The following is a 27,500-nucleotide window of genomic DNA, read 5'->3' as shown; positions in this document are numbered from 1 at the left end:
ACAAATTCCTCTCCTCCTACAGTTTTCACTCTTCATACATCATGGTTGGTCAAAATGTAGGAAATGTTGTGCCGGTCGCAGACATGTAACTGTGGAATCCACCGGACCTAAACTTTTGGCTCTCTACATACCAACTGCCGATAGAAACAATGAAAAGAAATATCTGGAAGTACACAGACAGTTCCCTGTGTGTTACCTGCTCTGTGTCGCATATATTTGACACCACAAATCACCACATCAATGCGTTCGCCAGACTTTACTCTAGGCCTTGTTGTCCTCTCTTTTCAGATGTGCACCAAGTAGTAGGCACACTGTCAAAATTCCCTGTGGAATTTTCCAGTTACTTCTACTGTAGGTTGTTGTCGCTGTTTTTGAAGTTTGTCACCTTTTTTTGAAGGTTTTGTCGTTTGTTTTGACCTATTCTTGCCTTTCTTCTTTACTTTTATTTTCCAGTTACTTCTACTCTCTTTTTAGTAAGTTTTTGTCTCTTTTTTATATATCATATATATATATAGACTTTCTTTTTTCTACGAAAACTTATTCGCGCTGGTGGGGGGTACATGGCTTAAAAAAAACTGTTCAAAGGGGGAACTTTATTGAAAAAAGCTTGAGAACCACTGTCTTTGGGAAGGAAGAGGAGTAAGTAAGTATTTCAGTTCCCCCCAAATGTTTCTGACCTTCAAAATAAAACATGAACGTGACTCTGTGGTGTGTTTGAGGGCTGCGGGACTTCTGTGTTTCTCCGGCAGAAATCAACCCGTGTCTGGAAGGAAACGGTGGTTGCCACGCCAACGCAGAATGTGTTCACGTCGGACCAAACAAAGTAAGAACTGATTTCCTGTCTGATGACGAAGTTTTGATATAAAACGGTGTGAAAGAGACGTGTTTTTTGAATTGATTGTTTTTCTGCAGACTTCCTGTTCCTGCAGCGACGGTTACTCAGGCGACGGACAGATCTGCAAGCCGATCGACTTGTGTCGGAAGGTGAGTTTCTCTCCGCTGACTGGATCTAAAGAGCGGAAAGTTGGGACAGAAAAGTACCAGGATGTAAAAGAGTTGTGAGAAAACACACAGACGTTGTCCGGGGAAAACACGTACAAGTACTGCAAAGTAATGCAAAGGTACTGCAAGAAAATCTAAAACAAAATAAAATAGTAAATTGTAATTTCCCCACTGGGGATCAATAAACAGTATAAATAAATAAAAGCACTGCGAGAAGAATACACAAAAACATATTGTGGAAAGTTCATTAAACAGCAAATGCACCTGCGCCCATCTGTGGCCCATGGGTGTGCTGGTCTTACAGGGAGGTGTGTTCAGGTGCATTCTGGGCGTGCTGGTCTTACAGGGAGGTGTGTTCAGGTGCATTCTGGGCGTGCTGGTCTTACAGGGAGGTGTGTTCAGGTGCATTCTGGGCGTGCTGGTCTTACAGGGAGGTGTCTCCAGGTGCATTCTGGGCGTATTGCTATCTTGAGGCAGCGGGAAGTGATCGCGCCATTGACCAACAAAAACCTGGTCTAAAGTCAATAACGCAGCATTTCATTGTTATTTTAACAGAGCATTAGTAAAATGCTACTAGGCTCGTGCACAGCGCGTGCATACTATGCTTGTTACACACACAGGGACACACACTATGCTTGTTACACACACAGGGACGCACAGCAGCACACACACACACACACACACAGCAGCACACACACAGCAGCACACACACACACACACACACACACGCAGAAGATTAGAAATAAAAATATTAGGGTGTAAATCCTCCATCATAACAGCAATGCTCCAAGGTCCAAACGTGCCTGGCTTTTAAAGGGAATGGGAGATGATCTCTGATTGGTTGATTGCATGTTACGCCCAAAACACACCTCTGATTAATGAAGACACTAAGGACAACCCTTTAGGACCAGGCGCCCGGCGCACGGACACTTTTTTACCGCCGTCAAACTAGCAGAAGTTGATTTGGACACGCCCTAAACACACCTGCACCAGGCGCTCCACGCCCTGCGCTCAGATCGTTAAATTAGAGCCCTCAGTGTTTCTGTCGGTCACCTTTGTTCTGCTGATGTTTCCACGTTTTTTGCGGTTTTATTTTAGATTTGTTTGTCCGATTTTCGGTAATTTTTTCTCCCCGCTGTTTCCAGAAAAACGGCGACTGCCACCAGTTCGCAGTCTGCAACATGACGGGTCCGGGTGTTCGCAGCTGCAGGTGTCGCGCAAACTACATCGGGGACGGCATGACCTGCAAAGGCCACGTGGCGAGGGTGAGCGGAGATATGAAATCATAATCAGAGCAGTATATTATAAACCTATAAAGTATCAGAGGAGTGTGTGAAGTAACGGCTGTCTCTCTGCAGGAGATCAGGAAGCTAACTGAGTTTTACCACAATGTGATGGTGAGTCATCCACTCATTCACTCATTCATTCATTCACTCATTCATTCATTCATTCATTCATTCATTCACTCATTCATTCATTCTTTCAGCCTTTATTTCGACATTTAGTCAGTTCCAAAGACGTAGAAAGAAAAAACAGAAACAATGTATTACGATACGATTATGTACGATTCTATTTTATTTTATTTTTTTAAGATTCAGAGCTATGAACTGAACTCAACTTTTTCTAATCTTTTTGTATTTACAATCGTTGTTCCATTGTTGTTTTTTATTCTATGTTACATTATTTAATTCTTCCTTTGCCTAACTATATTCATGGTACCTTGCACACTTGATTATGTATCTTTAAGGCGTTCTGTTTCTGCCTTCCCTGCTCTACCTGTAAAGCACTTTGGGTCAACTGTTGTTCGTTTAAATGTGCTATCCAAATAAAATTGACTTTACCTGACTTGTAGGTTTTAACTAGGGATGCACTAAATCCAGATTTTTGGGGTTCAGCCGAATACCGAATCCACTGGTTAAGATTCATCCGAATCTGAATACTGACTCCTCCTCCCATCCTCAGTCCATGAACCCAGTAAACACATGAATGAAGTAAACAGGGACTGTCCTTCCTTTGCCGTACCTGAAGTTGCTGCATTCTGGCTGCTGTCTGGAGATTCCTTCGTGCACAACTCGTATTCTTTCGGATGTTTCGTACCAGATGTTGTAACAGCGGCCATGTTGTGTATAGTTTAGGGTCCTCGCCACCACCAGACCAATCAGCATTGAACAGTTTGAACATGTAGCTGGACTTGAATGGTCTTCTTTTGACTGAAAGTACTGCCAAACAACAACTGTTTCTGCTCACCAGATCCATGTCCACTTCCTCACGCCGACCAGCGTAGCGCGCCGAGTGCAAGCGTAGGGTTCGGTTCGCTGGGAAAAAAACTCTAAGTTTCGGTAGAAACCAGAACCCCGTCAAAAAGCCCCATATTCAGCCGAATCAGAAGCAAGTGCATCCCTGATTTTGAGAGAAAGTCGGTAGCAACAGCATTATGAAGACAATACAAAGCTACTAAAGCTTTATGAATTGTAAGTTATTTGACAGATGAATTAGGAGAATAAGGATGCAAAAAAACATGATTACAAGTCATATTCCTAAATAGTCCGAAAGGTAAAAGAGACGTTATTCTAAGGAGGTTGTTCCAGTTTGAATAAAAAAGCAGATGAACTCTGAAACACTAACGAAATGTCTTTTCTGTTTCCAGACGGCCGACATTCCTCTGAAAGGCCGTGGCCCGTTCACCGTCTTCCCTCCCAAAGGGGACGCCTTCAAAGCCGACAGAAACGGCGACGGAAAGGTAAATGTTTAGCCATGTTCCCAGCTTTCTTCAGACTCAAGCTGATTCTCTGGTGCCTTAAATTGCCTCCTCGACTCCTCACTTGCCTCCCTTCCAAGGGGGTAAGCGAGCATCCTGAAAGCGTACCTCCTATGGGGAGATTCTAAGGCTAACAAGCCGTCACCTCCCGTTAGCATCCCATTGACTCCCATTCATTCTGACGTCACTTTGACAGCGAATAACTTTACATCTGAAGAGTTTAAAGACTCTATTTGTCCGTTGTTTATTTCTAAAGAAACACGACAATGTATAAAAGGCTCCGTTACCTTGTACCTCACGTTATGGCTCCGTAGCAGACGCTTTTATAACAATAGGCTAACGATTGGGTCATAACCAGGAGACTTACTGTCGAAATTGCCATATAGTCAGGAGAAGCTTGCAGGCAATCGGGAGAAGCCCCGAGAGAGTCCATGATCGGAACAAGATATTTCAGCAACGATTTGATGGATGGGAAATACTTCGGTATGTGGCAAGTGAATTCATATGAAGTAACATTTATCCACGAACAGATTTCTCCTGGCACAGCTACCAGAAGACTTCCAACTTTCAGACTGCTCACGTCACATCTACGTCTTCAAGCTCAGTTGGAGGCTGCTCAGTAACGCTCAGCCAGCACCGGGAAAGAGACTTCTGACATCCTTCACTGGTCTCCGTCGAAGTCTACGGCATCGCTGTGTCCCTTTCTTACACTCTCTATGCTCCCTTCCCAATTGCGTCTTAGTCCCTCCCACCGAGGAGCCACGGGAGGAGAGAGGAACCCAGGAAATGACTTTTAGAAGGATGAGACGTCCTTTCTTCTGAAGCAACAACAACCCTGTGTCTGATTTTTTTTTTATTTTCATTGTAGATCAAATTTCTGAGGTCGAGAAACGATAATGAAGCGCTTGGCGCCGTTGTGCGCAGCCACATTGTGATGTGTCACACGCTGTTGGCTGCTGACCTGAGTCGACCCCGAAACATGACGTCCCTGTCTGGACTCGTCCTGACCAGCCGGGCCGTCCAGGTGACCAATCACAGAGCACAATCACAGTCAGGGCGCTCGCTAACATTAGATCCTTGATAGATCTGGGGCCTCAGATATAAAAGACTGAGTAGCTTTCAGAATAAAAGATAGAGTACACACCAAACCTGAAAGTACGTACGCAGAAATCACCATCACCAAACTCCACCAGACTCCATGTAAATAATCAGGACTTTTAGCGTGTATAGAGCCAGCATATCTCCACCAGACTCCATGTAAATAATCAGGACTTTTAGCGTGTATAGAGCCAGCATATTTCCACCAGACTCCATGTAAATAATCAGGACTTTTAGCGTGTAAAGAACCAGCATATCTCCACCAGACTCCATGTAAATAATCAGGACTTTTAGCGTGTATAGAGCCAGCATATCTCCACCAGACTCCATGTAAATAATCAGGACTTTTAGCGTGTATAGAGCCAGCATATTTCCACCAGACTCCATGTAAATAATCAGGACTTTTAGCGTGTATAGAGCCAGCATATCTCCACCAGACTCCATGTAAATAATCAGGACTTTTAGCGTGTATAGAGCCGGCATATCTCCACATGTAAATGGGTGAATTAAGGGTTTATTTCAACAAAACCAGAGTGGTGATTGTTGGAACAGTGGAAAGATGAACTTTGAATGAAGTGTGTTTTACGATGATAAAAGTCCTGATTATTTACATGGAGCGGTGAAAAAAGGGGGAAAAAAAAAAAAAAATATGCTGATCACGCTTAAAAGTCCTGATTATTTACATGGAGTCTGGTGGAGTTTGGTGATGGTGATTTCGGGGCTGTTTCATGTTAAACTAAAAGGATCTTACTCTTTAACTAAAAGGTTTATCTCTGTAGGGATCCATCGCATAATGTTGTCAGACACTTAGAATAATAATCTTGAGTCTGTCAGCTGCAACAAACAGAGCTTTTAGTGGACGCTGACAGACTCTGAACATTTGTCCTGTAGGGTTACATTACAGCCCGGTTCTTGTTTAATGCTGGACCAGTTTCAGAGATTGTTGTTCACATTAGACAGTCAGACACACACACACAAAGAGACACAGACACACACACACAGACACACACACAGAAAGATGTGTTGTTGGTAATAAATGTTAGTATTTTGGATGTTTTCAGGGAAGCATCTTCATCAACGAGGCCAACGTGACGTACAGCGACAGCGTCAGCGTCAACGGGATCTTTCACGAGATCGACAAGATTCTGTTTCCTCCCAACGTGGGAACGGAAACTCAGCCGGCCGCTCGGGTGAGGACACAACAATGTTGCTGATTAATAATTAAATAACGTGGCAGGAGAGGGAGAGGCTTAGCTGACTGTCTAAAGGGTTAACGGAACAGTCCCACATTCAGTCAGCTGACAGAAAACTCATCAAGTAGTTTCATAATCGTTTCATTGCTACAGACAGACACACACACACACACACAAACACACGCAGACACACACATAGGCACACACACACACAGACACACACACACAGCGAGACAGACACACACACACACACACACACACACAGACACAAACACAAACACACACACACACACACAAACACACACAAACACACGCAGACACACACATAGGCACACACACACACACAGACACACACAAACACACAGGCACACACACACAGAGACACACACACACACACACACACACACACGAACACAAACACACACACACACACACACACACACAAACACACACAAACACACGAGACACACACATAGGCACACACACACACACACACACAGACACACAAACACACAGGCACACACACACACAGACACACACACACACACACACACACACACAACAGACACAACACACACACACCACAACACACACACACAACACGAACACAAAACACACACACAGTGAACACACACACAGACACACACACACACAGAGACACACGCACACAAAACAACAACACACACACACAAAAAGACACACAGACACACACACAGAAACACATATACACACAACACAGACACAACACACACACACAAACACAAACACACACAACCACACACAGTGAACACACAAACACACACACACACACACACACACACACAGTGAAAACACACACACATACACACACAGACACACACACAGTCTTTACTAGATCAACCAGTTGTTAAATGACAGATTAATTGTAATTCATTTGGTTTCCAGCTGAACCTGTCTGATGTGGCTCAGCGTCACGGTTATAAAACCTTCTACAACCTGCTCCAGGTAAGAGACCAAAGCTTTCTTCTTTGTTGACAATTTTCAAATTTTTTGTCAAGTTTGCTGCTTTCTTTGGTTGGTTTTGTCTCTTTTTTTGTGGAGACTGTCCTCCATAAGTGGTTACTTCCAGCACTGTTGTGACCTGTATTAATGTTTCTAGTGGCGGCGCCCTCTAGTGGCCGTAGTAGCTCTGACGGGAGTAGAGCACACCGTTAGCTTCTCTGGTTTAGATGTGAAAGGCTCGTAATTTCGTAGTTTTAGGGGCTTAAGAAACCGCCCACTTTGAATTTGACTTATTCACGTAACCCCCAGAGTTAGCATACATCTTCTATACATCTCCTCAGTGCATGCTGTAAGGGGCTGATCTGGCTCCAGTAATAGCTTAGCCTAGCACAGATCCTGCAGGTAACTGGTTCCAACTAGCCCAGCTTAGTACAGCCAGATCCTGCAGGTAACTGGTTCCAACTAGCCTACTGCTCGGTGACATAGAGTGATAAGTGAACGTTTAACATGTTCTACGTTTATTGTTGAGATTTGTAGAGTCATAGCGTTATAAAACAATCGTAACATGAGCACAGCCATCTTCTGTATAACAGGTAACGGAACTATATTCTCAGACAGGCTTGCTGTGAGCATATCACTCCGCCAAAGTACTATATTCTTCCACCTGAGAATATAGTTCCCGGTTTGTTTACTGTTAGAAGATGGCTGTGTCTCATGTTACGTTGTTTTTTTACACACTGTGACTCTACAAATCACAACATGTAAATAGGAACATGTTGGTGTTATTTTGTCACTTATTGGGAGCAGTAGGATTACTGGAACCATTCACCTGCATGTTCTGTGATGGGCTGATGCTGCTGGAGCCGTCAGACAGCTTTACAGCACGCACTGAGATGAGAAGGGTATGTATGGACTTGTCTAACTCTGGGGGTTACGGTAAATAAGATAAAGTCCCAATAAGTCGGCGTGTTCCTTTAAAGGACAATTCCGGCGCAAAACGACCCTAGTGGGTTAAAGGGGTGATAGAATGATTATATAGGGTATTTTACACTGTTCCTTAAGGTCTCCTAATGGGGTATGTAACATTGGTTGGGCTGAAAATTGCCCCGAATGCCATTTTATTAGTCCCTTAGCTACCCTGTGAATATGGCTCTATTTGGAACAAGAGCTTTTCTTTCAAATATGGTATGCTCATGAATATTCAGAATGAGCTGCGCGCTGATTGGTTTGAGCAAACTACATAGAAACACATGGGAGACTCGACAGCAGGTCTCACTGCAAAGTTATACATTGTTTCACTTCTGAGACTTTTTTAAGCGAGAAATCAACTATATAAAGCTCAAATATGGGACGTTTTACGAAAATTGATGGCTTATTGCAAATTTGGTAAGCTGCCGGTGCTGCCTGTGTTGCTGCCTCGCTGCCCGGCTTGCCTTCCTCCACAGACCCCGGCCTGCAGCTCCCCTCTTCCTGCTAGCTAAATGGCCCGTGTGTGAGAGTGAGAGCGCGGTCAGCGAGCTTGTTACACCAGCAATCTCTTACCACAGTTCCAGTTAATCTAGGCTGGCTGTCAGCTGCCGGCATAACTAGAGTAGCTATATTTACAGTTTGAATTTTGTCACCCCACTTATACAACATATCTCTAAAGGTCTTAAAGCTAACAACGGTGTCCGATTTCAAGTTAATGATTTTTTGTGAACAGTGGGGGTTTCGTTAGCTATGACTGTCCCTTCAATCCTAGCTATGTGTAGCTAGCTAGCTACAAATCACAGATAGTTAGCTTCATTTTCCGCATAATTTCTGTATATTTACAGTTTGAATTTTGTCACGCCACTTATACAACATCTCCCTAAAGGTCTTATAAAGCTAACAACGGTGTCCGATTTCAAGTTAATGATTTTTGTGAACAGTGGGGGTTTCGTTAGCTATGACTGTCCCTTCAATCCTAGCTATGTGTAGCTAGCTACAAATCACGGATAGTTAGCTTAATTTTCCGCATAATTTCTGTATATTTACGGTTTGAATTTCGTCACGCCACTTATACAACATCTCCCTAAATGTCTTATAAAGCTAACAACGGTGTCCGATTTCAAGTTAATTAATTTTTGTGAACAGTGGGGGTTTCGTTAGCTATGACTGTCCCTTCAATCCTAGCTATGTGTAGCTAGCTAGCTACAAATCACGGATAGTTAGCTTCATTTTAGGCATAAATAAAGTATATTTACAGTTTGAATTTTGTCACGCCACTTATACAACATCTCCCTAAAGGTCTTATAAAGCTAACAACGGTGTCCGATTTCAAGTTAATTAATTTTTGTGAACAGTGGGGGTTTCGTTAGCTATGACTGTCCCTTCAATCCTAGCTATGTGTAGCTAGCTACAAATCACGGATAGTTAGCTTCATTTTCCGCATAATTTCTGTATATTTACGGTTTGAATTTCGTCACGCCACTTATACAACATCTCCCTAAATGTCTTATAAAGCTAACAACGGTGTCCGATTTCAAGTTAATTAATTTTTGTGAACAGTGGAGGTTTCGTTAGCCATGACTGTCCCTTCAATCCTAGCTATGTGTAGCTACCTAGCTACAAATCACGGATAGTTAGCTTCATTTTAGGCATAAATAAAGTATATTTACAGTTTGAATTTTGTCACGCCACTTATACAACATCTCCCTAAAGGTCTTATAAAGCTAACAACGGTGTCCGATTTCAAGTTAATTCATTTTTGTGAACAGTGGGGGTTTCGTTAGCTATGACTGTCCCTTCAATCCTAGCTATGTGTAGCTAGCTACAAATCACGGATAGTTAGCTTCATTTTCCGCATAATTTCTGTATATTTACAGTTTGAATTTCGTCACGCCACTTATACAACATCTCCCTAAAGGTCTTATAAAGCTAACAACGGTGTCCAATTTCAAGTTAATGATTTTTTGTGAACAGTGGGGGTTTCGTTAACTATGACTCCCTTCAATCCTAGCTATGTGTAGCTAGCTACAAATCACGGATAGTTAGCTTCATTTTCCGCATAAATAAAGTATATTTACAGTTTGAATTTCGTCACGCCACTTATACAACATCTCCCTAAAGGTCTTATAAAGCTAACAACGGTGTCCGATTTCAAGTTAATGAATATTTGTGAATTTCAGAGGAATTCTAAGAGGAGGCTAGCTAGCTCTCATTGATAGAGCTACATCCAGCCGCAGGATCTATCAATGAGACTCGCGGACAAGCGGCGTTTATTTCCCCAATCGTTTGTTTAAATAACTCAACACATTATAATTACACACATTAAAAGAGTAACTGAAACCTGTGGTAAGAGATTGCTGGCGTAACAAGCTCGCTGACCGCGCTCTTACTCACATACACCGGGCATTTAGCTAGCAGGAAGAGGGGAGTTGCAGGCCCTGGAGCTCTGTCAGAGCAGCGGTGTTTGGTAGTCCATTAGCCAAAAACCGGTGACTTTGCGATAGGAGTATGGAGTGCTGTGGGAGCTCAATCGAGCTCAGAGCAAGTCGGGGGCTGTGAAGGAAGGCAAGCCGGGCGGCGAGGCAGCTACACAGGCAGCACCGGCCGCTGAATTCCGACACACAGTCGGACAAAATTTGCAATTAGCCATCCATTTTCTAAAAAGCGGCCCATATTTGAGCATTACATAGTTGATTTCTCGCATAAAAAAGTTTCAGAAGTGAATTTTGTAATGGAATAGCAGAGATCTGCGCGACCTAGATTCGGAAGACTACCTGATCTCAGGTCAGTTGTGTAGCCTATGTAAATGTTGGGGCATGACGGTTCTCTTAATACACCCATGGGCTGACAAAGGTTCCGGTTTTTGGGAGGTTGACGTCAACTTCCAGCTTTGTTGGGATTCGCCCGTTTTCAGCGGCAGTTTCAAAATATGAGATTTTCATAGTAAAGGGGGGTCAATGGGACTTTGAGCTTCTATGTATGTCCTATTTACCCACCGAACTGTCGTTATTACACTATGACAGGGTAAAATCGGTTTTGCATTCTATCACCCCTTTAATAATTTCAATTTCAATTGTATTTGTAAGTGACAGTGTGCAATTTAAACATGAATGTAATCATTTAATTTGCGTGGGTTTCCTCCGGGTGCTCTGGTTTCTTCCCACCATAAAGACATGCATGCAACTAGGACTACAGTTGAAAATTAGCCGACTGGCTAGCTCTGGCGCATTTACAGAAATGTTGATTAATGTGTACTGTCCTAATCAAAAATAAATACATCTTAATTCTTAATGCATTGCACCAGAGTTAGCTTCAGGCTAATTTGCATCTGTGTTTGTAGCTTGAAACGAGCTAACGCGGGAGCGCTGATTAGCTTACAACGCTAGTATTCGGGGCACAGGGATAGTGCTAGCGTTAGCATGCTAGCGTTAGCGTGCTAGCATGCTACCTCGTTCTCAATGGCAAAGCACTGCTACAACACACACAAGTGTGTGTGTGTGTGTGTGTCTTTGTGTGTGTGTGCCTGTGTGTTTGTGTGTGTGTGTGTCTGTGTGTGTGTCTGTGTTTCTGTGTGTGTTTGTGTGTGTGTGTGTGTTGTGTGTCTGTGGTTCTGTGTGTGTATGTGTGTGTGTCTGTGTGTGTGTGTGTCTGTCTGTGTCTCTGTCTTTGTGAGTGTGTGTATCTGTGTGTGTGTGTGTGTGTGTCTGTGTTTCTGTCTGTGTGTGTGTGTGTGCGCCTGTGTGTTTGTGTGTGTGTCTGTGTGTGTGTGTGTGTGTGTATCTGTGTGTGTGTGTGTGTGTGTGTGTGTGTGTGTGTGTGTGTGTGTGTGTGTCTCTGTCTGTGTGTGTGTGTGTATCTGTGTGTGTGTGTGTGTGTGTGTGTGTGTGTGTGTGTGTGTGTGTGTGCGTGTCTGTAGCAATGGACCGCTGATTAGCTTACACCGCTAGTATTCGGGGCACAGGGAAAGTGAAAAGTAATCGCTATTTTGTACCACTAAAAAGGCTCAAAATATCACCAAACTTCAACGGTAGCATAACGAGGGTCCCTCCATGTTAACCGAAGCATTGAGAACTTTGTGCCCTAGGTTCGTTTTGCGCCGGAAATATATTTTCTGACAACATTATTTTCTACATTATTCTGCACAGGGAAGCTGAAACATTCAACCGTAAGAAAACCAAAACGTTAGAGCGTTTAAACGTTTACGTTTATGTAAAGTTTATTTCCATCCCTGTCCCGTTATCCTTCCACCTTCAGAGGGAGTTAAACCGTATATGTAACTAGTACTTTAAAGTGCCCATATTATGAAAAAAAATCCCTTTTTCTGGTGATTTGGGGTGTTATTTTGTGTCTCTGGTGCTTCCACACGCAAATAAATACTTGGAAAAATAATCCATCCATAGTGTTCTGAGTGAGATATGAGTTTCTGAATGTGTCCTGCCTTCAGTCTCCTGGTGAGCTGGTCAAAATCTGCACGGCTTTCTACGGTACTAGCCGAGACGAGCTGGCTAACCGCAACCGTCAGCATGCTAGCGTTAGCATACTAGCGTTAGCATGCTAGCGTTAGCGTGCTAGCATGCTACCTCGTTCTCAATGGAAAAGCACTGCTACAACACACACAAGTTCACCATAATCTCCAAAAGAACTACTTCCATGTGCTCCCTGGTTTAGAAGAAGTCTCCCAGCTGATCCTGCCTTGGAACTGACTGAAGTTGGAGAAACAGCCTTTCTTTTACTGTCTATGGAGCTAGCTGACATGAGCTACGATCTGAGCTACTGAGCATGTGCGAGTGCAATCAAAGATAGTACATAAATTGAGATGTCTCACTCTGTAGCTAAAACAGAGACCTGAACACAGGGTGAAAAGAGGAGCTGCAGCAGTGAGAGAGAGCTGTGCAGTACAACAACAATGGTGTTTTTTGATAATTAAACCATGTAAAACCTATTCAACCTTAAAATACAATTATGAACCTGAAAATGAGCAGAATATGGGCGCTTTAAACTAATTCATCTACACGGTGATGATCTTGTCCGTTTGTTGCAGGTTTTCTAGCTTCTCGACATTTTTGTCTGTTTATTTGTTACGTTTCTGTCGCCTTTTTTTTTTACTAAGTTTATATTTCAGCATTCTCGGTTGTTTTGTCTCAGGACTCCAGCGTGACGGACCTGTTGAAAGACGAGATATACCAGCCGCTCACGGCCTTCCTGCCGTCGGACGGCGCCATGGCGTCTCTGCCGTCGGAGCAGAGGGACTTCCTGTTTCACCAAGACAACCGAGCACAGCTGGCCGAGTACCTGAAGTACCACATCCTAATGGGGAAGAAGGTACGGGGGATTCAAATACATTCATACATTCATACATTAATGCTATGTTTCCACTTGGGCGGCTATTTTCATAAACGGACATTTCAACCTCTCCATTTTAAAAAATAACATCGTGCACAGCTGTCAGTTTGCGGTGGCGGTCAGGTGGCGGTGTAACGAGACCTGCAGGTGGCGGTGTAACGAGACCTGTAGGTGGAGGTGTAACGAGACCTGTAGACTTGAGCATCATCGAGAAGCAAGGTGTTGGGGGAATCAAACCATAACCTAATTCTATCCCCAAGTCTTAACCCTCAAACAGCCCTTTAAACTTGGGGGGGTCCAGCATTTTGGACCCCACAAAGCTTTCGGGACCCCACAAGTATATTTATATTTATGTAGTATATTCCCGGTTTTTGGACCCCACGAATATAGTTAAACAAGAACACACACACACACACACACACACACACACACACACACACACACACATCCATTAATTTCAAGTTTTGGTGCATGTCAGTGTCCCAGTTTGTACTTTCAGGACTTCTTACTTTCAGACTCAGGGCTAGATTTATCAAGCCGTTTGCGCCTGTTTCCAGGCGCTAATTGGTCGCAAAGACGGACGTAACCGATGCGGGCTATTTACAAACAGGGCGCACTTGGGTAAAATCGCAGATTGTCTGCCACATGAGCGAGAAGAGACAAGTTGCGCTTTCAATATGCGTTCGTGGGAGGGTCGTGGGGAAAGTGGGAGTTCCACCCAAAAAGGTGGGAGGATAAGCGCAAAGTGCAGCGCAATCTACGGTCTAGTGGGCGGAGAAAGACGCTGATTGGCTGATGGGTGTCAGAGTTGATAAATACTACGCAAACTGTGGAAGCATAGCGTGCGCTATTACCGAAGTCGCATAAACAGACGCAGCGCAAACTGCGCTACTGTTAGTAAATCAGGCCCTCTGTGTTTTTATCTTCTCCTCTCAGGTTTACGCTGAAGGTCTGGTCCATCTGGACTCGGCTCGGACCCTTCAGGGCTCGCCGCTTTCCTTCACCTGCGGAGGGACGGACGCCATCGTGAGTACAACGGACACGAACTACACAACTTACCATCCTGTGGTTTCCTCTCGCAACAGGGAGAGGTCTTCCTTACCTTATATGTTATATTAAACCCAAGAAAAAAAAAATATTTTTCAAAATGTTTTTTTTTTATATTTTTTAGAAAATATAAAAAAATGTTTTTCAATTTTTTTTAAAATATTTTTCAAAAAAAGTGAAATATATATATAAAAAAAAAATTGAAATATAAAAAAAAAAACGAATGGAAACTGGATAAAAACTGAGAGAGAAAGCAGTGTGATGATGCAGGTGTTTCCGGTGTGAACAGGGAGAGATCTTCGTTAACGATGGAAAGTGCCGGATCGTTCAGAGACACCTCGTGTTTGCCGGCGGCATCGCCTACGGGATCGACTGCCTGCTGACGCCACCGAGTCTCGGGGGCCGCTGCGACGAACACAAGACCTTCGACATGACGGTAACACACCTCTAACCTGTAGATAACCTTCTGGTTCTCATCCTGTAACTGACAGATTGTTTCCTTCTGGTTCTCATCCTGTAACTCACATATTGTTTCCTTCTGGTTCTCATCCTGTAACTGAGATTGTTTCCTTCTGGTTCTCATCCTGTAACTGACAGATTGTTTCCTTCTGGTTCTCATCCTGTAACTCACATATTGTTTCATTCTGATTCTCATCCTGTAACTGACACATTGATTCCTTCTGGTTCTCATCCTCTAACTGACACATTGATTCCTTATGGTTCTCATCCTGTAACTGACTGATTGATTCTTTCTGGTTCTCATCCTGTAACTGACACATTGATTCTTTATCGTTCTCATCTTGTAACTGACTGATTGATTCTTTCTGGTTCTCATCCTGTAACTGACACATTGTTTCCTTCTGGTTCTCATCCTCTAACTGTCAAATTGATTCCTTCTGGTTCTCATCCTGTAACTAACTGTGAAATTGAGTCCTTCTGGTTCTCATCCTCTAACTGACACATTGTTTCCTTTTTGAAGGTTTTGTCGTTTGTTATGACCTATTCTTGCGTTTTTTGCGGGAGTTTTTTGTCAGTTTTTTTCGAAGTCTGTTGCTTCTTTGAATTTTTTGTCCCTTTTGTCGCCCTATTCTTACCTTCCTTCCTTCTTCCGACCGTATTTTTTCCAAGGTTTTGTCCTCCTTGGCTGTTGTTTAGTAAATGTATCTCCGACCTGATTTAATATGTATGTGTTTTCTTCTTCTGTGGTAGATGAGCTGTGGGTACTGCTCCTCTTCAGTTTCTCGCTGCCCCATAGGCTCAAAACTAAAGGTTCAAGTTTCATCTTCACAGACAAACAAACAGACAAACAGACAAACATTTCAGAGTCCCGTCAGTTCGTGCGTCTGACTCCCTTCTTTGTTTGTCTGTTTCTTTCTTTCTTTCTCTGTTTTTTGCCGCCGGGAGACCCAGAAGTGCGATCTTCCCAAATTCTCCATCACTAAGAACTCCGGCTGTCGCAGCATCTGCACCGTGCCCTTCTGGCAACCAAAGTGTTGTCATGGTTACTACGGACGGGACTGTCTGGGTGAGACGACGTTTTCAACTTCCTATGAACCATATGAACGTCAGTTAGCATCTAAACTAAAAGTTCTGTTTGTTGCCCGCCAACAGACTCAGATTATTGAGTTATTCTAAGTGTCTGACAACATTATGGGATGGATCCCTACAGAGATAGACCTTTTAGTTAAAGAGTAAGATCCTTTTAGTTTAACAGGAAACAGCCCCGAAATCCCCATCACCAAACTCCACCAGACTCCATGTAAATAATCAGGACTTTTAGCGTGTATAGAGCCAGCATATTTCCACCAGACTCCATGTAAATAATCAGGACTTTTAGCGTGTATAGAGCCAGCATATTTCCACCAGACTCCATGTAAATAATCAGGACTTTTAGCGTGTATAGAGCCATCATATCTCCACCAGACTCCATGTAAATAATCAGGACTTTTAGCGTGTATAGAGCCAGCATATTTCCACCAGACTCCATGTAAATAATCAGGACTTTTAGCGTGTATAGAGCCAGCATATCTCCACCAGACTCCATGTAAATAATCAGGACTTTTAGCGTGTATAGAGCCAGCATATTTCCACCAGACTCCATGTAAATAATCAGGACTTTTAGCGTGTATAGAGCCAGCATATCTCCACCAGACTCCATGTAAATAATCAGGACTTTTAGCGTGTATAGAGCCAGCATATTTCCACCAGACTCCATGTAAATAATCAGGACTTTTAGCGTGTATAGAGCCAGCATATTTCCACCAGACTCCATGTAAATAATCAGGACTTTTAGCGTGTATAGAGCCATCATATCTCCACCAGACTCCATGTAAATAATCAGGACTTTTAGCGTGTATAGAGCCAGCATATTTCCACCAGACTCCATGTAAATAATCAGGACTTTTAGCGTGTATAGAGCCAGCATATCTCCACCAGACTCCATGTAAATAATCAGGACTTTTAGCGTGTATAGAGCCAGCATATTTCCACCAGACTCCATGTAAATAATCAGGACTTTCATTCATACATCAAGGCCACATTCAACATGAAAGGGTTACTACGCTCCTGTGTTTCTGGGTCTGATGAGAACAACAATCTCTGAAATTGGTGTGTGTGTGTGTGTGTCAGTGTGTGTGTGTGTGTGTGTGTGTGTGTGTGTGTGTGTCTCTGTGTGTGTGTGTGTTTGTGTGTCTGTGTGTGTCTGTGTTTGTGTGTCTGTGTGTGTGTGTGTGTGTGTGTGTGTGTGTGTGTCTCTCTGTGTGTGCCTTTTAGTTAAAGAGTAAGATCCTTTTTTGTTTAACTTTAAACAGCCCCGAACTCACCATCACCAAACTCCACCAGACTCCATGTAAATTATCAGGACTTTTATCATTGTAAAACACACTTCATTCAAAGTGGACAGAAACTAAATAAAACTATCAAAAGCTGTCTTGGTTCATCTTACCACTGTTCCAACAATCACCACTCTGGTTTGGTTGAAATAAACCCTTAATTCACCCATTTACATGTGGAGATATGCTGGCTCTATACACGCTAGAAGTCCTGATTATTTACATGGAGTCTGGTGGAGATATGCTGGCTCTATACACGCTAAAAGTAGTGATTATTTACATGGAGTCTGGTGGAAATATGCTGGCTCTATACACGCTAAAAGTCCTGATTATTTACATGGAGTCTGGTGGAGATATGCTGGCTCTATACACGCTAAAAGTCCTGATTATTTACATGGAGTCTGGTGAAAATATGCTGGCTCTATACACGCTAAAAGTCCTGATTATTTACATGGAGTCTGGTGGCTGAAGTTCGCCATAGTTCTAAATTCTGGATTAATTAAAAAAATTAGTATAATTAGTATAGTATAGTATTAGTATATAGAATAATTGGGTCCTGATAAAAATCTAAAACAAAATAACCCTCCAAAGCTTTGACTCAATATAAATAATTTCAAAAAAGTTGAAGCTTTTATTTTGAAATGCAAACGTTGACATGATGAATGTATTAATGAGCACACTGATCCCTCTGTCCCCTGGGTCCAGTGTGTCCCGGCGGCGTCGGCTCTCCCTGCAGCAACCACGGTAACTGTGACGATGGTCACCTGGGTAACGGCACCTGCACCTGTGATGCGGGGTTCGGGGGCGTGGCCTGCGAGCTGTGCAGCGACGGATTCTACGGAGCGAGCTGTAAACGTGAGCGAGAAAAATAGTCTCAGCCTGTAACTCACAGATTGATTCCTTCTGGTTCTCATCCTGTAACTGACAGATTGTTTCCTTCTGGTTCTCAGCCTGTAACTCACAGATTGATTCCTTCTGGTTCTCATCCTGTAACTGACAGATTGTTTCCTTCTGGTTCTCAGCCTGTAACTGACATATCGTTTCCTTCTGGTTCTCAGCCTGTAACTGACACATTGTTTCCTTCTGGTTCTCAGCCTGTCACTGACACATTGTTTCCTTCTGGTTCTCAGCCTGTAACTGACACATTGTTTTCTTATGGTTCGCGTCCTGTAACTGACATATTGTTTCCTTCTGGTTCTCAGCCTGTAACCCACACATTGTTTCCTTATGGTTCTCAGCCTGTAACTGACACATTGTTTCCTTCTGGTTCTCAGCCTGTAACTGACAGATTGTTTCCTTCTGGTTCTCAGCCTGTAACTGACACATTGTTTCCTTCTGGTTCTCAGCCTGTAACTGACATATTGTTTCCTTCTGGTTCTCAGCCTGTAACTGACACATTGTTTCCTTCTGGTTCTCGTCCTGTAACTGACATATCGTTTCCTTCTGGTTCTCAGCCTGTAACTGACACATTGTTTCCTTCTGGTTCTCAGCCTGTAACTGACTGATTGTGTCCTTATGGTTCTCAACCTCGAACTGACACATTGTTTCCTTATGGTTCTCAGCCTGTAACTGCTCTGAACACGGCTCGTGTGATGCCGGGCGTAAAGGTTCGGGCTCGTGTTTCTGTGAAGCGGGCTGGACCGGAGAGAGCTGCCAGACGCCGCAGGGTGAGTCAACATGCATCGTTTCTACAGAAACTTTCTCTCTGAAGTCTTACGTTACCAAAGGAAGAGGCTAAGAGATTTTTTCTACCGATTAGGTATCACAGAAGCAAACCCTAACTAATTTTACGAATCCTTATCTCAACTTAAGAAATCCTAAATACTCAATTGCGAGCTATTAAAGCTCCCATGACATGGTGCTCTTTGGATGGTTTTATATAGACCTTAGTGGTCCCCTAATACTGTATCTGAAGTCTCTTTTATATAGACCTTAGTGGTCCCCTAATACTGTATCTGAAGTCTCTTTTATATAGACCTTAGTGGTCCCCTAATACTGTATCTGAAGTCTCTTTTATATAGGCCTTAGTGGTCCCCTAATACTGTATCTGAAGTCTCTTTTATATAGACCTTAGTGGTCCCCTAATACTGTATCTGAAGTCTCTTTTATATAGGCCTTAGTGGTCCCCTAATACTGTATCTGAAGTCTCTTTTATATAGACCTTAGTGGTCCCCTAATACTGTATCTGAAGTCTCTTTTATATAGGCCTTAGTGGTCCCCTAATACTGTATCTGAAGTCTCTTTTATATAGACCTTAGTGGTCCCCTAATACTGTATCTGAAGTCTCTTTTATATAGGCCTTAGTGGTCCCCTAATACTGTATCTGAAGTCTCTTTTATATTGATATATATTCAGATACAGTATTAGGGGACCACTAAGGTCTATATATATATATATATTTTGTACTACAATATTTAATGATTGTACGAACGATGACACAGTGAAAATATGGGTAGCTTGTGTGTGGGTGATCTAAAGTAACGTTTCAATGGTATTTCACGATCACTTAGTTTTTTTAACCAATGTTTGTGCAATATTTCTTTAAAGATATGAATGCACGATGCAGTGTTTTGAACATTGGACAGCCTGTGTTACAAGTGATGACCGTTTTGAGTATTGTGTCTAGAGTTTTGAAAAATGACATCAGGGTTCTGGTATTAGTAGCAAAGTGATTGTAAAAAACTGTAATTTGAAAAGCAGCTAACAAAGTCCTGGGACTCCGTGAGCTGCTTGTTGCTCCCAGGCTCGAACATACTCTCCTCCTTCTGCGTGTGCAGACAGCTGCAGACTTGTACCAGCCGACAGCCATGATGTTTTCGTGCATTGTTGTGAAAACATGCAGCCACTTTCCCAGAATGCAACAGCTTGCAAGCCCACACGTCTCTGAGTGTCTCTCTGTCTCCAGGTGAAGTCCCCGAGTGTTCTCCACCTTGCGCTACGAAAGCCGTCTGTCGGCAGAACAACACCTGCGTGTGTCGGCCATTTTATGAAGGAGACGGATACACCTGTACAGGTAAACACCCTGAGAACACACGACTCACCTGTACAGGTAAACACCCTGAGAACACATGACTCACCTGTACAGGTAAACACCCTGAGAACACACGACTCACCTGTACAGGTAAACACGCTGAGAACACACGACTCACCTGTACAGGTAAACACCCTGAGAACACACGACACACCTGTACAGGTAAACACGCTGAGAACACACGACTCACCTGTACAGGTAAACACGCTGAGAAGACATGACTCACCTGTACAGGTAAACACCCTGAGAACACACGACTCACCTGTACAGGTAAACACGCTGAGAACACACGACTCACCTGTACAGGTAAACACACTGAGAACACACGACTCACCTGTACAGGTAAACACCCAGAGAACACACGACTCACCTGTACAGGTAAACACCCTGAGAACACACGACTCACCTGGACAGGTAAACACGCTGAGAACACACGACTCACCTGTACAGGTAAACACCCAGAGAACACACGACTCACCTGGACAGGTAAACACGCTGAGAACACACGACTCACCTGTACAGGTAAACACCCAGAGAACACACGACACACGACTCACCTGTACAGGTAAACACGCTGAGAACACACGACTCACCTGTACAGGTAAACACACTGAGAACACACAACACCTGTACAGGTAAACACGCTGAGAACACACGACACTCCTGTACAGGTAAACACGCTGAGAACACACGACTCACCTGTACAGGTAAACACGCTGAGAACACACGACACACCTGTACAGGTAAACACGCTGAGAACACACGACACACCTGTACAGGTAAACACGCTGAGAACACATGACTCACCTGTACAGGTAAACACGCTGAGAACACACGACACACCTGTACAGGTAAACACGCTGAGAACACACGACTCACCTGTACAGGTAAACACGCTGAGAACACACGACTCACCTGTACAGGTAAACACACAGAGAACACACGACACACCTGTACAGGTGAACATACTGCAGTGAGTGATTATTCCATTCAGAAACTCATTTTTAAAGAAATACAATGACATTTTTAAGACTTTCAGGGTTAACTTTCAAGGATTTAACTAATTTCATGACTTTTCCGTAATGTCCTGTCTCTGTGGCTGCAGTCTCCTTCCTGTTTACAGCAAAGCATTGTGGGTAACGTGTCTGTGTCCCGTCAGTGATGGACGTGTGCGGGACGTGGAACGGCGGCTGCGCTAAAGGAGCCAAGTGTTCTCAGAGAGGCGAGACGGTGACCTGTTCGTGTCCTAAAGGTCACGCCGGAGACGGCTTCACCTGCCAGCCCATAGACCCCTGCGTCGCCGGGGACAACGGCGGCTGCCACGAGCACGCCACGTGCACCATGACAGCTCCGGTGAGGCTGCCGGACATTGAGTTACACAGGGGCCAATTCACACACAGGGGCCAATACACATTAGGAACAATACACACTGGGACCAGTACACACTGGGTCCAATACACACACTGGGTCCAATACACACACTGGGGCCAATACACACTGGGGCCAATACACACACTGGGACCAATACACACTGGGACCAATACACACACTGGGTCCAATACACACAGGGACCAATACACACTGGGTCCAATACACACTGGGACCAATACACACTGGGTCCAATATACACTGGGTCCAATACACACACTGGGTTCAATACACACTGGGACCAATACACACTGGGACCAATACACACTGGGTCCAATATACACTGGGTCCAATACACACACTAGGTCCAATACACACACTAGGTCCAATACACACTGGCGCCAATATACATTGGGTCCAATACACACTGGGTCCAATACACACACTGGGTCCAATACACACTGGGGCCAATATACACTGGCGCCAATACACACTGGGGCCAATAAACACTGGGGCCAATATACACTGGGTCCAATACACACTGGGGCCAATAAAGACTGGGGCCAATATACACTGGCGCCAATACACACTGGCGCCAATATACACTGGCGCCAATATACACTGGCGCCAATATACACTGTGCCTAATACACACTAGGTCCAATACACACACTGGGTCCAATACACACACTGGGGCCAATACACACTGGGACCAATACACACTGGGTCCAATACACACTGGCGCCAATACACACTGGGGCCAATAAACACTGGGGCCAATACACACTGGGACCAATACACACTGGGTCCAATACACACTGGCGCCAATACACACTGGGGCCAATAAACACTGGCGCCAATATACACTGGCGCCAATATACACTGGCGCCAATATACACTGTGCCTAATACACACTAGGTCCAATACACACACTGGGTCCAATACACACACTGGGGCCAATACACACTGGGACCAATACACACTGGGTCCAATACACACACTGGGGCCAATACACACTGGGACCAATGAACACTGGGGCCAATAAACACTGGGGCCAATATACACTGGCGCCAATATACACTGGGACCAATAAACACTGGGACCAATACACAGTGGGTCCAATACACATGGGCCAATACACACTGGGTCCAATACACACTGAACAAAAATATGCTCACACAAAAACAGTAAACTGAAAAAGAAAATTGCAGAAAAAATATATAGAAAAAAAGGTGCTCACCTGTGGTCTTTTCATAGTGCTTACTTCCTGATTGAAGTGGTAACAATTAACCATTTAGGTTTTGGGCCAGTTAGCTCATGTAGCATCATTGTGAATGGCTGTGTTTAGAAATGGCAAACATGTGACTTTATGTCAGATTGTTGTGTCTCATGCAGAGAACTGTGTTCAGTGCATTTAAAAAGAGACATTTTGAATTGCAAAAAATTAGACTTCTGGAGACTTGAGAAGAGGTTTTGGCTCTCTGTGTGTCAGTTTAAATAATTATGCTATGCATGATGTCATTTTAGTGTGTTAGCAGTTGGAAAAAAAATGGTATGGTAACACAGGAAGTGTTTGTGTGAACAGGGGAAGAAGAAGTGCACCTGTAAGGACAACTACGTCGGAGACGGAGTCACCTGCGACGCCAAACAGCTGCCGATCAGCCGCTGTCTCCAGGACAACGGACGATGCCATCAAGACGCCAAATGCACCGACCTCCACTTCGAAGGTACCGAATGTGATGGAAACGTTAACGGTTGACTCTCGTCGTTCTGCCCGATCATCGGAGACACTCAGAACTATAAACTAATTCTGAATCATCTGTAATAAAAGTTTGTCCAACAATATTACTTAACATTGTGTGTGTGTGCGTGTGTGTGTCTGTGTGTGTGTGTGTGTCTTTTTCTGTGTGTGTATATATGTGTGTGTCTGTGTGTGTGTGTGTGTGTGTGTGTGTGTGTGTGTGTCTCTATGTGTCTGTGTGTGTCTGTCTCTGTCTGTGTGTGTGTGTGTGTGTGTGTCTTTGTGTGTGTGTGTGTGTGTGTGTGTGTGTGTGTGTGTGTGTGTGTGTGTGTGTGTGTCTCTGTGTGTGTGTGTGTGGGTGTGTGTTTGTGTGTCTGTGTCTGTGTGTGTGTGTGTCTGTCTGTCTGTGTGTGTGTGTGTGTGTGTGTGTGTGTGTGTGTCTGTCTGTCTGTCTGTCTGTCTGTATATGTGTGTGTCTGTGTGTGTCTGTCTGTCTGTGTGTGTGTGTGTTTATGTGCGTGTGTCTGTGTGTGTGTGTGTGTGTGTATGTGTATGTGTGTGTTTATGTGTGTGTGTCTGTGTCTTTGTATGTATGTGTGTGTCTGTGTCTTTGTATGTATGTGTGTGTGTGTTTGTGTGTGTGTCTGTGTCTTTGTGTGTGTGTGTGTGTGTGTGTGTGTGTGTGTGTGTGTGTGTGTGTGTGTGTCTGTGTCTTTGTATGTATGTGTGTGTCTGTGTCTTTGTATGTGTGTATGTGTGTGTGTGTGTGTGTGTCTGTGTCTTTGTATGTATGTGTGTGTCTGTGTCTTTGTATGTGTGTGTGTGTGTGTGTGTGTGTGTGTGTGTGTGTGTGTGTGTGTGTGTCTGTGTCTTTGTATGTGTGTGTGTGTGTGTGTGTGTGTGTGTGTGTCTGTGTGTGTGTGTCTTTAGATGCGAAGCTCGGTGTGTTTCACGTGCGTTCAGGTGACGGTCAGTACAAACTGAACTTCTCTGCGGCTCAGCAGGCCTGCGCCGCAGAGGGAGGCCGCCTCGCCACGTACAACGAGCTGTCCTACGCTCAGCAGGTCAGTGAACACAACACACGCTCATGTTCATCCTACGCTCAGCAGCTCAGTGAACACAACATACGCTCATGTTCGTCCTACGCTCAGCAGGTCAGTGAACACAACACACGCTCATGTTCGTCTCAAAGTCTTAAAGTTGTCTCAGATATTTGCCTATTTTGCCTATCCTTAGCCTTTTGTGAGAACGTTTCCAACAACCCTAGTGCTGAGAGACGCACTAACTATGGGCGGAAATATGTGCCACCAGAAACTGATTTTGAATCATTTTATATTTGAATTTGAATTGCTAAACTTGAATAATTGCATTGAAAAACTAAATTTGAATCACATAATTTAAAATGGTATTGTTTAATTTGAATCATTGCATTGAAAAACTGAATCTGAATAGTATATTTTGAAATTGAATTCATTCGTTTGGAACTGAAGTCCAATAAAATTAGATTCTTACTGAAAATTCAACTCTCTATATATCTTCACATTCAGTTCTCACAATTCAGATTCAAATTACTGTGACAGACATCCGGGGTAGTTAACTAGCAGTTGTTTTCAGTCTTAAAAAAGGTTGATATGGTGACTAATAGTTGATATTTTATTGCTTATAGCTGCTGTATGCCGTCCTGTGTGTCTGCAGGGTGGGCTGAACATGAGTCCTACATATTACATATAAGATATATATCTCTGATCCTGAGTTGTCTGAATTTAAGCTCTGTGATTGGTCCCGTGCGTGTCTGCAGGGCGGGCTGAACATGTGTTCTGCCGGCTGGTTGGACGGCGCCCGCGTGGCGTACCCCACCACCTTCTCCAACCCAAACTGCGGCTTTGGACACGTCGGCATCGTAGACTACGGCGTCCGCAAAGAGGGCGAGAGCTTCGACGCCTTCTGCTTCAGGATGAAGGGTGAGAGACTTCACCTCAGCTCTTCGTTACTGATTCATACACTTTGTTTTAGTTATAAGTGTGTTTGTTTCAGACAATAAGGCATCAAAAGGGAACAATAACCATTGCCCAAACATAGAGACACTGGGGGCTTAAAACACAGATAAACCCTTTTGTCCCCTCTTTCTCGCCTTTTTTGTCGCCTTGATGACAACTTTTTGTCGCCTTTTCGACGCTATTTTGTCAACTTTTTCTAGCTTTTTTTGTGCTGGTTTTGACGCTATTTTGTTGCCTTTTTGGTGCTATTTCCTTGCCATTTTCCTTTTTGTGCTATTTTCCTTTGGTCACTATTTCATTCTATTTGTTCTATTTTCCTTGTGGGTTATTCCATTGGTGTCTTTTGGGTTACTTTTTACGTTTGGCTATTTTTAATTCTATTGCTATGTGCTTTCATTCCTGCATTTTTTCACCTGCTTTGTTGTCTTTTTGATTTTGCTATTTTGTGTTATTTTGTTACCTTTTGTTGTCTTTTTGTCACCTTTTGTTGGCTTATTTTTGTCTTCATTTTATCTGCCTGTTTGCTTTGTGCTATTTTGTCACCTTTTTGTCACCTTTTTGGTGCTATTTTGTCACCTTTTTGTCTTTTTGGTGCTATTTTGTCACCTTTTTGGTGCTATTTTGTCCACCTTTTAGTGCTATTTTTGTCACCTTTTGGCGTTTATTTTGTCCTTTTGTTATCGGTGCTATTTTGTCACCTTTTGGTTGCTATTTTTGTTAACCTTTTTGCTGCTATTTTGTCACCTTTTTGGCACTGGTGCTATTTTGTCACTTTTTGGTACTTTTTGTCACACTTTTTTTGTACCTTTTGTCCGTCTTATCTTTTGGTGCTATTTTGTCACCTTTTTGGTGCTATTTTGTCACCTTTTTGGCGCCTTTTTGTCACCTTTTTGGTGCTATTTTGTCACCTTTTTGGCACCTGTTTTAGGGGACAAAAAGGCCCCTCAAAAACAAAAGGCACAAAAAGGTGAGAAAAAGATAAAAAAAAATACATAGTGTGTTTGTCGTAGAGATAATGTGTGTTTGTTTCAGAGGTGACGTGCGAGTGTCGGCCCGGTTTCGTTGGAGACGGATTCAGCTGCACGGGAAACCTGCTCCAGGTCCTCCAGTCCACACCCCGATTCTCCAACTTCCTCACAGTGAGTCAGCGTTCGATTCCTGCCGAGTCACCGTTTCACACAGCGACTATACCGATCATTGTCTGGATGAATGTGATGAGCAGTTTGGTCTCTAAAATGTAGATCAGTGTTTTCCCAAAAAGTCCCAAGATGGCATCCTCAAACGTCTTAATAGTAGTAGTTAACTCATCCATTCATCTCTGCAACTCCAGGGTATTTGGGATGTTTTTACGAGACATTACGTTGTCAGATGTTGCTGTTATTAATTTATCTGACTTTGTTCTTCTGCAGCAAATCCTGAACTGTTCTGCCGAGTCGGAGTCCGGCCGGCAGTTTGTGCAGCGTCTCGGTAACCTGACGGTCCAGAAGACGCTGTTTGTTCCCGAAAACAGCGGCCTGCCCGGCAACCAGGTGACTCGCGCTGCAACAGCAGCTTTTATACCTTGGGCCCTATCTTGCAGCGCAAAGCCAGACGCAAGTGTCTTTGCTAGTTTTGCCAGTTTCACGTCCAGCGCCCGCAAGGTGTGTTCAGGTGCATTCTGGGCGTGCTGGTCTTACAGGGAGGTGTGTTCAGGTGCATTCTGGGCGTGCTGGTCTTACAGGGAGGTGTGTTCAGGTGCATTCTGGGCGTGCTGGTCTTACAGGGAGGTGTGTTCAGGTGCATTCTGGGCGTGCTGGTCTTACAGGGAGGTGTGTTCAGGTGCATTGTGGGCGTGCTGGTCTTACAGGGAGGTGTGTTCAGGTGCATTGTGGGCTTGCTGGTTTTACAGGGAGGTGTGTTCAGGTGCATTCTGGGAGTATTCCTATCTTGAGGCAGCGGGAAGTGATCGCACCATTGACCAACAAAAACCTGGTCTAAAGTCAATAACGCAGCATTTCATTGTTATTTTAACAGAGCATTAGTAAAATGCTCCTAGGCTCGTGCACAGCGCGCTCACACTATGCTTGTTACACACACAGGGACGCACAGCAGCACACACACACAACACACACACACACAAACACACACACAAACACACAGACA

General features: G+C 43.8%; 1 protein-coding gene across 1 annotated transcript in view; it reads left to right on the top strand.

The window, feature by feature from the left end:
• Nucleotides 1-27,500, top strand: part of stab2 (stabilin 2) — a 106,079-nt gene that overhangs the window by 64,184 nt on the left and 14,395 nt on the right. Inside the window, exons 45-66 of the mRNA XM_039803728.1 lie at nucleotides 750-823; nucleotides 913-984; nucleotides 2,148-2,267; nucleotides 2,361-2,399; nucleotides 3,650-3,742; nucleotides 4,629-4,784; nucleotides 5,920-6,048; nucleotides 6,976-7,035; nucleotides 13,147-13,323; nucleotides 14,281-14,370; nucleotides 14,681-14,827; nucleotides 15,601-15,660; nucleotides 15,793-15,916; nucleotides 17,928-18,077; nucleotides 18,785-18,889; nucleotides 20,128-20,235; nucleotides 21,413-21,606; nucleotides 23,206-23,347; nucleotides 24,292-24,425; nucleotides 25,160-25,322; nucleotides 26,391-26,497; nucleotides 26,768-27,037. Of these exons, the coding sequence (XP_039659662.1) occupies nucleotides 750-823; nucleotides 913-984; nucleotides 2,148-2,267; nucleotides 2,361-2,399; nucleotides 3,650-3,742; nucleotides 4,629-4,784; nucleotides 5,920-6,048; nucleotides 6,976-7,035; nucleotides 13,147-13,323; nucleotides 14,281-14,370; nucleotides 14,681-14,827; nucleotides 15,601-15,660; nucleotides 15,793-15,916; nucleotides 17,928-18,077; nucleotides 18,785-18,889; nucleotides 20,128-20,235; nucleotides 21,413-21,606; nucleotides 23,206-23,347; nucleotides 24,292-24,425; nucleotides 25,160-25,322; nucleotides 26,391-26,497; nucleotides 26,768-27,037 (2,714 nt within the window). The remainder of the gene's footprint in view (nucleotides 1-749; nucleotides 824-912; nucleotides 985-2,147; nucleotides 2,268-2,360; nucleotides 2,400-3,649; nucleotides 3,743-4,628; nucleotides 4,785-5,919; nucleotides 6,049-6,975; nucleotides 7,036-13,146; nucleotides 13,324-14,280; nucleotides 14,371-14,680; nucleotides 14,828-15,600; nucleotides 15,661-15,792; nucleotides 15,917-17,927; nucleotides 18,078-18,784; nucleotides 18,890-20,127; nucleotides 20,236-21,412; nucleotides 21,607-23,205; nucleotides 23,348-24,291; nucleotides 24,426-25,159; nucleotides 25,323-26,390; nucleotides 26,498-26,767; nucleotides 27,038-27,500) is intronic.

The sequence above is a fragment of the Perca fluviatilis genome, chromosome 1 (genome assembly GCF_010015445.1).
Source record: "Perca fluviatilis chromosome 1, GENO_Pfluv_1.0, whole genome shotgun sequence".
Lineage (NCBI taxonomy): Eukaryota > Metazoa > Chordata > Actinopteri > Perciformes > Percidae > Perca > Perca fluviatilis.
The sequence above is the reverse complement of the archived record's forward strand: the minus strand, read 5'-3'. Positions and strand labels throughout refer to the sequence as shown.